This window comes from Simochromis diagramma, unplaced genomic scaffold, assembly GCF_900408965.1.
Source record: "Simochromis diagramma unplaced genomic scaffold, fSimDia1.1 OVJJ01000228.1, whole genome shotgun sequence".
Lineage (NCBI taxonomy): Eukaryota > Metazoa > Chordata > Actinopteri > Cichliformes > Cichlidae > Simochromis > Simochromis diagramma.
In genome coordinates, this window is record NW_024386873.1 from 489,972 (window position 1) to 499,508 (window position 9,537).

The 9,537-nt window shown below is 48.8% G+C and overlaps 1 protein-coding gene across 2 annotated transcripts in view; it reads left to right on the forward strand.

Annotated features, from left to right (window-relative positions):
- The window catches only part of stx1b (syntaxin 1B), a 44,372-nt gene extending 40,871 nt beyond the window's left edge, over positions 1 to 3,501 (forward strand). For both annotated transcript variants that reach the window (XM_040031781.1, XM_040031779.1), the window contains exon 10: positions 17 to 3,501. In XM_040031781.1, the coding sequence (XP_039887715.1) occupies positions 17 to 97 (81 nt within the window). In that variant the 3' untranslated portion in view covers positions 98 to 3,501. The remainder of the gene's footprint in view (positions 1 to 16) is intronic.
- Positions 3,502 to 9,537: the final 6,036 nt, after the last annotated feature.

Below are 9,537 nucleotides of genomic sequence, written 5' to 3' on the forward strand. Positions count from 1 at the left end.
TGTCGTCGCCCCGCAGAAGAAGATCATGATCATCATCTGCTGTGTCATCCTCGGCGTGGTCCTGGCGTCGTCCATCGGTGGCACGCTGGGCATGTAACGCGCTCCGCCACCTGCTGCCGTGACGACCGAACACCGACTGACCGACCGTCCGACCGACAGCCAGCAGAGAAAAGAAACACCAACGACGACACAAAAACTTGAAACACAAATGCAAGACAGATAACCAATCAGCTAGGAAGAGATAACGACCCAATCACAGATAAGAGGAAACACCACGGGTTCGGGTGGGGTTCAAAAAACAAGAAAAAACCACGAGAAAACACCATGACATCATAGCTGACTGACTACACTACATATACAAAAGAGGGTACAGATAAACCTATTTATTACAGATGTACATGTAAATGTATTGAACATGAAGCAACACGTGGGTTAGCTACCTGTAAAAACTGATGACCTATAATATGGCATTTACTTGTTTGTTTGCTTGTTTTGCCTCTTTTCTTATTTTTTAAAAGTTTCTTTCGTTTTTCCGGAGTCTCCGAGGACAGTGACGGCGACGGCTGCCGGGTGGGAGTTCTGCCCGTCGAGGCTCCGGAGCTTAGCGCCTTCGGGAACGAGCTCAGATAACAAAATAAAAGGCCAAAAAAAAGAGAGAGAACATGTTTCTATCACATTCTGGAACTCTGGAGCGTTCCCGAGCTGCGCCCTGGAATACTTTCTGTTCCAGAGCGCAGACGGGAACAAGCAGCTGAAGGTTCCGGAATGTCAGCCTGCAGAACGAGCACCCTCCGGCTTTGGCAGAACACGCTCCGCCCCCTTGTTGCTAGGAGGGGTTTCACCGCTGCCTCTTTAGACCACCTCTCATTGGTTGCTCACTCCTGGCGTTCACCTCAGTCAGCCAATGAAATTAGCTTAACCTGGCGAAGCCCGGCCTGCCACGCGTTATTTAGGACGCATCAAGGACGTTGACCGTGACACGCTTCCCTCTGAGTTCGGGGGAGGGAGGAGTGTCCGCGGCAAGAACCTCCCCTTTTCGTCACACCTATCCAACCAAAGAGCCGGGGAGGGCCTCTGGTTGTCAGGCTGAATTTGATTGGCCGGCGGCAGAAAAGACCGTGACGTTTGACTGACAGGTGAACGATGGGAAAGGAGGGTTCGGACGAGCAAGAGTCAGTCTATGCAGTTTAGAAAACCACACCTCCCCGTCACTGGGACAGCCAATGAGGATTGGGCATTTCGGTGATCTGATCAGGTCCGCGGTCGTCATCTCGAAGCTGTCACAGCTGTTCTTCCGGAAGATCCTAAAAAATGAAGAGAACGCATTAAAAAGTAAAGAAGAAAAACAAATGTAACTACAACACTAAGAAGCGCTGGTTGCCCTGGTTACCTGAGTGTCGCGGTGATATCGTTGCTTTCCCGTTTCTTGATGGGGAACGTTTGTTGCTTCGTTGTTTCCGTGGTGCTGCTGTTTTGGTGCGTGTGACGCGTCCCGTGACGTATCGGCCTGACACGATTTAGCTGTTAATGTTTAGTCTGTACGTTTTAAAGCATTCGCCCAGATCCTACCTGCAGCCCCGAGTGTGCGTGCGTGTGTGTGTGTGCGATTTTTCATCCACGCTGTGTGAGCGCATGAGTTGCACAGGTGCTGACCAGCAGAAGGTGTTCCTATTGGTGGATTTTCTCTGTGGAAGGTGGAACATGTGACACGCATACATTCATATAAATTCCCAACATATGCTGCATTCAATTGCAACCGGGAACTTGGAATTTCCAGTTTCATTAACCTGGGAAGTTTCTGATTAATATGACGTTGTTCACGAGTTCAAATCAGTTCTGAACGCCTTCGTCTGCTTTTATGTTCTCTGTGGAAAAGCAGTAAAGCAAACCTGCAGGAGCGTTGAGGGCTCGGATGTCATTCCCAGTGCTGATTTCCAAATTCCGCGGTACATTAAATGCAGCAGTAGCTCATGCATGAACTCCATGTTTAACTTTTCATGCAGACACACTGGACACTCGCCCCCTAACTCGCGAATTCCCCGTGTTACATATCGAACCAGTGACTGCGTCGCTTATAGCATGCTGTAGCGTTAGCTTGTGTTTCGTGTAGATTATGTAGAAGCTGCTCGTTACAGATCGGTCATCAGTTTTCTTCCTTTTTTAAACATTAAAGACGTTTCTGTCCAGACTGGCACCGGGACAAAGGCGGCTGAAGATGTGGAGTAGAATTTGTTGCATTAGCGGTTAGCTGAACGTCTGCAGGACTGTCACTCCTTACAGAGACTGCTGATTAAAATAGAAATGTGACGCAGCAAACAGCCTATCTCAGGACTGCGTGCTGTGTTGAAGATCGCGCCACCGCCTGCGCTAACATGTAGGACCGCGGCGTTGAAGAGGAAGGGTCGTCTACGCTCAGGCTCTGTGATACGGAGGTTCATCTGCTTCTGTTGAGGCCTCGCTGGACGACCAAATACCACCTTAAAACCTCACGGTCCCCTCCTGCTCAGCGCTCACGATTAGTTTTGTTTGACGGCGTCTTCTCTGGTTTCACCTGTTCTGCTCTGGATCTTTTAGCTGGACCCTGATCGGGCTTCCGACGTCCCTGACTTATAGTTTTTGTTTCATGTTTCCTGAGAAATGTATTATTTGAAGCTTTTCAGAGACAGGGCTTTAAAAAACAGAACACGCCGCCTTTCATAACAAGTCAAAGCTGTTTTTTGCTTCCTTGCTCTGTAGAGACCTGCCGACAGGAAGCTGACATTAGCTTTCGTTTGACAGTCGTGTGTCCGCCTCAGCCAGCTCGAGCGTTGGAAAGCGGATGTTGTTTTGTGGAAAACGTGTTTTCTTACCCATCACAGTAGCTAGCGTTAGCTTTAGATGTCTGTGGTGCCGTGTAGACGATTGTTAGGTTTTGTTTCATTCTTGGCTTCCCAAAACCAAAACGTAACGCGCGTTCACCAAAGCTTCGCAGACACCGTCCCCGCCCCGACTCCTCCAAAGAGCCCAGCAGATGTGTGGTCATGTGCCGTGTCTGTAGATGTAGGTCGATCTCGCACTTTTCTCTCTGCCCATTCGTTCCATTCTGGTTTTAGGTGTTTTCACATGTAGAGCTGTCAATTCAATATGAACCAGTGTGCTTGTTTTACCTGCGTTTACATGTCTCACGACTCCCTCGGACATTTAGAGAACCTTAACCCACGTCCCCATTGGCTGCTTCGTTCATCGTTCTTTGTTCGTTCGAACGGTTGACGGTTGTCCAGGCGGCGTCGCAGTCGTCGCGGCAGTCTCGGGTTGGTGATTGTGGTGGATGCGAGGATGCCGTCATAGCACCAGCCAGCTTGTTGACACTGATTTTGCCATGTGTGAGTGTTTGTTTTCTGTAAAGTTCCCGCTCCTGCGTGGCAGTCACTTGTCGGGTCCCGCCGCCATCCTCTCGAAAACATGGACAAAACCTCACAAAACCCACGCAGGCAACAGTTGGAGATTCGGCTAAGTGAAGGTTCAAATGATCGTCGGCACGTCTGCCCGCCCCGTCCTCTCGTCTCTTCCTGTCGTGCTGTAGATGTTTGGTTGTACAAAAAGATGGCGCAGAGGGTTGGAGTCTGCCCCCTCCCTTCGCCCTGCAGACCCCGCCCATCCCACTGTGTGTACTACTTATAATAATGGTAATAAAAAAGGCATGCAAAAGCGTTGTGGAGTTTGCATGATGGTGTTTTTTGTACCCCACCTCCCCGCCTCACCCTTCACGTCGTGCACTTTACCGCCAATCAGACCCCGTTTGGTTTCTATGGAAACACTTCACAGTTACTTTCGTTTGTGACGCGTCATTTTTACGAAGTTTTCTTCAGAGACCGGTGTGATGTTTAAATAAATGTGAAAGGTTAAATTCCCATCCCACGAACTCCAGCCCTCCCGCCGGGTTCGGACGCCTCCGTCACCTCCCGATGTCTGCGTGTTCGCTTCCACTGTTGCATTTGTGTGTGTGCGTGTGCGTGTTGAAGCAGCACGAGTGTGTTTCAGTGTGCGAAGCGTCCAATCGCAGGTGGGCGGGTTGCAGCAGGTTTCAAAATTCCACTTTTTTTTTTTTTAGATTGCGACAGAAGCGAGGAGAGAAGCTTGCAGACGCCATGATCACTGTTACCGCCGTGGCGTTGATTCGATTCAGACCAAAGCATTTCCGCCCTCCCCTCCAAATGTTCGCCGCTAATCTCAAAGAGCACAACGCGAGTCGAGTTTACAAATAGAGAATAAATATACAAATAGAAAAGATTAAATGCCAGCCCCGCCCCCTCCACTGCCATCAATCAGACCGACCCGCCTCTCTCCCTCCACCTTCAGAGTCCGAATTGAAAACATGACACATCCGTGAAGTGAGTCCCAGTTGGTTTGCGTCTTCACGCTGCAGGATCAACGCTCCGCTGCAGGGTTACAGGCCACGCCCCCCACATACCTCCGAACAGCCGGAGAAAGAAAGTTAAACATCAGCAGATTTGGTAAAGGTCAAAGGTTGATCTCAGATCCTCCAGCGAGCATTCTTCCTGTGCGAGAGGCCGACTGCAGTCGTGTGACATCACATGTGTACGCAACAAAAATACAAACAAACATAAATCTGAGTCACATCCGGATGTTCGCCGCCGTTCAGCCTTTCTGTTGTTTCCATTTCTGACAGAGCGGGTGCACAACGCTGGAAAAAATCACGTGAAGAGAGTTTGAGCGCGACACGCGAGACACCATAGCCTGACTCGCCGTTAGCTGTTAGCCGTTAGCCCGTGTGGGAGTAATGCGGTGTGGGCCGACCCGGACTCGGGGGTCGCGTTCCAGCGCTCTGCGGTTATTTCTGCACGCTGACTCGTGAGCACAGCGGCGTCTGTCTTCGCCGCTTCGTCGCTCCTCCGCTGTGGCGCAGTTAAGCCGCCTCCACGCTGATTTTTGTCTTCCTGAAACTATTGTGAAAAACCAAAACGTGCTCGGCGCCCCGCTCTGGGTGATGACATCACAAACATGTTCAGTGTTCTTTATTTGGCGCTCGCGCTCGTCCCGTTGCTCTCCGACAGTATTCACTTTAAACAGTGTTTATGTTCTCTAGTGGGAGGGGTGGGAGGGGTTAGGGGAGGGGCCATAGAGACAGACCACGCCCATAACCACCCCTGCCATAACAAGTAGGAAAGACACTGAAATAACATCGTTATCCTCATTATTACTGTTGTTATTACTATGATTATTACCAAACAGACAAATAAAGATGCAGTAAACATTTGCAAAAACCCGGAGGGAGACCGAACGGCTTCACACAACGTGATCGAATCAACTTTAAAAATGGAGGTGATGACGATTCTATAATAGCAATGATTTAAAGAAGTACAAAGGAGTTATGTTATCATAATAATAGTAGTCATATTGAATATTGAATGCTCGCAATTTTGTCAAACTGAAACTGGATTCTTTGTGTTATGTAATTATTGTAAATAACTTCAAAGAGAGAAAAAATGACTTGCATGTCTATGTATAAATCTACTGAGATATCTATTCCCGTCAAAGTCTGCACGTAGGCCGGCCTCTGTCCTCTTTCGCCTCTTTCACCCGCCCTTGCTGTGGCGCCCCCTCTGTTCGTACCGTGCAGCTGAGTTGCGACAGCAGAGACTAGGAGAAACTTGGCTTCCTATTGTCGCGTCTGCACACGCTCAGTTCAGAAGCTGTGTCTGCGCCCACCTGTGGACGGAGAAGGCACGGCGGTGTTTTTAGTAGCAGGACGCCCGCTGAGCGGTGCCGCCGTCCCTTTGAGTGCCCGTGTCTCTTAGTTTCTTTCTGAAGGAGCGAAAGAAAACACCACACAGGTTTTTGCGGCACAAACGCAGCCACGCCTCCATCTGTTACCCCAGGTCCAGAGGCTCCACCCACTGGCTCCTCTGATGAAAGTGCTTCCCTCCATATTAGGAAAATTAAGCCCGCCTTCAGGGCTTTCCAGGCCACACCTGCACGTCACTTTGGAAGCCAAGTTAGCAGTTTTAAACTCTCCCTCTCTCGCCGTCCTGTTCAATCTCAGCTGAAGCAAGCTCGCCAAACGACACACCGCAAGCTCCGCCTCTTTACCTGACTGCTTCCCCAGAGTTTAGCCTGAGCCTAGGTCTAAAAGAACAGACTCAACCTGCCAGCACTTAGCCATATCCAATATCATCCTGCTGCACTGTAAACAATCTGACTGGCGAAAGTGGCTTGGTGTCACGGTGCCAGGTTGCTTACGCCCGTCAGAACCGAGACTCGGCACGTTAATGGAGTCGTCCATCTTAGTAGAAGAATCGTCGTCTCAGATGGTTAGATGACCTTCGGTCTGCCGCCGCAGTCTTCCTTCTGCGTGGCTTTTCCATCGTTTAGTCCTCACGAGTTCCTGGAGGAGGTCTCAGCTCCAGACGACACGCAGGTGAAGCGATCCACTTCCTGTGGTTTCACCTGGTCTGACGGCTCAGCGTCACCTCCACGCCACAGCCACCAGCGCCACCACCTGGTTTCAGGCCCGCTCTCTAGCCTCACACAGGCCTAACCTGACGAAGCGTGCAATATTCAGAGAAACAAGGGCTTGTCTTTATCATGCAGAGGCGTTGGCCATGGCACGGGAACTTCAGACGCCGTAATTGCGACAGCAGAAGCGTGAGCCCCACCTGATTTTTAGGGCGTGGGATGAGTGAGGAACAAAGCTATCTCGGGGGAGGAGGACGGCAGGTGGGAGGCGGAGCCCTGAGGTCAGAAAAAAGCAAAGCGCTGAATAAGAGAGAGGACAGGGGCGCCGCGCGCAACTTTGACCGGAAATGCAACTTGTGTCCCGTTTTTTTTGTGTGTGTATGTGTGCGTAGCGTAATGTAAAAGCGATCTGTCCCCCCCACTCCACCTCACCACCCCAACCCTCTCCCCCCTCCAGAAAGAAAACATTCCCCCCCGACCCTGCCCCCTCCAGCCCCCGCCTCCCCCGTCCTCCCCCCTCTCTTGTACTGCTGTTGGCTGTTCTGTTTAGTTCATGTGACGTGCCAGTATTCCCCCCACCTCCTCACCCCTTGCCCACCCCCTCCTCTCTCCTGCCCCCTCCACCCTCTCTCGCTCTCCCCCTCCTCTCTCTCTCTCTCTCTCTCTCTCTCTTCATGGATCTTTAAGATGACAACTCTATGCAGATGCTGTCTTTTATAAGTGTGTCAAAATTTTAATTTAAAATAAAAACTTTAAAAAAAACAAACCCTGACAGACATATTGAAATGATAACAAAAAAGAATAAAGAAAAGGATTGTTCAGTGTACCCTCGCAGCGTCTCCGGATCTTTATTGCTTTGTCTCTGTTTAATCTCTCGCACTCACCTGGCTGCAGGTGTGAGCATTTAAAGGCTTCGTTTACTGGGAAAGTACCTGCATGTCGGCCGCACCTGTTCAGCTGCTCACCAACGTCTCATCATCCAAACACAGGGCGGCAGCACGTGCATTCAGGTATGTGGACGTGATGAAGCTGAGCCTCAGAGTGAGGAAGAAACGTGATTTCAAAGACCTTGAACGTGGCACATGGTTGTTGACCACTTTCAGCTGATAGGTAGGCAACAGGCGGTCAACTAAACCCTCAATCAACGTGCAGAAGAGCATCTCTGAGCCTTCAAGCAGCAGAAGACCACACCGGTGTCACACTGTCATTAAGAACAGGACACTGAGGCTACATGGGTCAGTACTACAGGTAGAAACATGGGGGGCACCATCAAGAAGGCCCTGAGTAAATGTGGTTATTCCAGCTGGACATTTGGTAAGTGCAGGAGGACTGCCAGGATTTATACATCAGGGAAACCAAACAACCTCTGGCTACAACACAGAAGAGCCACCTCGTCAGGCCAGGACTCTGCAGTCTGTTTACACCTACAGGCCAGTGGACACTCTTTCAATGATGAGGATGTAACATCCTGGACAGGGAGGAACGCTGGTTTGAGGGCGGAGTCAAGGAGGCATTTACGTGAAAAGGGAAAGACCATCTCTGAATCGAGGAGGGGCCTAAGGGTACATCTGTCACCATCTTACATGCTGTGATTGCAGCCATTCCCCACCTCTCTGTGAATGGGACTCATGGTTATTGATCAGTGGTTGTTGATCAATGGTCATGAGAATTTCCATATTAATGATCATAAACTGACCTCACAGCCCATTGTTCCTTCAGTGGGCTGGTTTCAGTCATTATGCAAATCTACTGTTTATAAGAAACCTGCAGTCAGCTGAGACTGAAGACGTCACCTGATGATGATGATGTTTCTCCCACTGAAAACGTCCAGATGAGCAGAATCAGCTTTCTGGGATTCCCTGTTTCAAAGCTCAGATCATCTCAGAGTGATTTCATGAAAATGATGATGAGTTCATTGCACTAAGTCACAGATCAGTCTGACAGAGCAGGTATGGGATGTGGAGGATCAGGAGATTGTCACCATGGATGCAGCAGCTGTGTGATGATTTCACGATGATGTCACATCAACATGGAGCCAAATCTCAGCAGCTGAATCTGAGCATAAAGATTAATTCTTCATGTTGTTTAGACTCCACTGAAAGAACAGCAGAGTCCAATCTGGTACTAGCACAGTGTAGCTAATGAAATGACGTGTTTGATATGTGCGTTCTTGATCCGCGGTCATCAGCAGAGAACTGAAGCTACAGATTTCCACTGCAGAGAAGCTGAAATGGAGGAAACGTTATCAGGACACTGCAAAACTGTGAGCTGACGCTTCTTCTAGCACCACTAAAACCATCCCAAGGACGCTGATGGTGTGGACCCGAGAACAGATCTGTGCTCCATCGTTAGGTTCCTGTTTGTTTATCTGTGTCACTTCATTAGTTTAGGTTTAATTATTACCAGAAGCCTCATCGGGCCGATGGAAAATAATCTCTTACTTTAGTTTCTGCGACTTTATTTTCTTCCAGAGCATTTTTCAGTTTTAGTTTGCAGCTCGTTTCGGTTTTTACTTTAGATCAGTGGAAGTGTAAAAAAAACCCCAAATGCACTGAAACCCCCCACAAATAACATTAATTTTCAAATTATTTCCTGCTTTTCATTTATTCTTTAGTCTGAGATATGCTTGGTTTATCTTTGGCTTGGTTGGTTTGGGGGACAGCTGATCTCGAGGTCTCGTGTATAGGTTTTATAACATCAGTTGTTCGTAAATAATTTAGTTTTATATAAAAGTCCGGCTTTAAACATGCAGCTCAATGTTTTACATTTTAGTTCACGTTTTTATGCGTTTGCCAGGGGCGGATCTACAGGGACGGCATGGGGTGGCATGTGCCACCCTAAAATAATCTCTTGCCACCCTTTGTGCTTTGCTTATCACAATTAAGTTTATTAACATAAGCTAGCATTAACACTTTGAGCTTAGCTACAGTTAGCACTGAATATAAATTCTAAAACTGAATATATTACAACACCACTAAAAAATGGTTCAGCCCATAGCTTTATTTCTTGTTGTCAGTAGCAACCGATGCCTGTGATTGTCCCAGAGCACATTTTGAATCAACACTGTGGGCATTTGCAGAT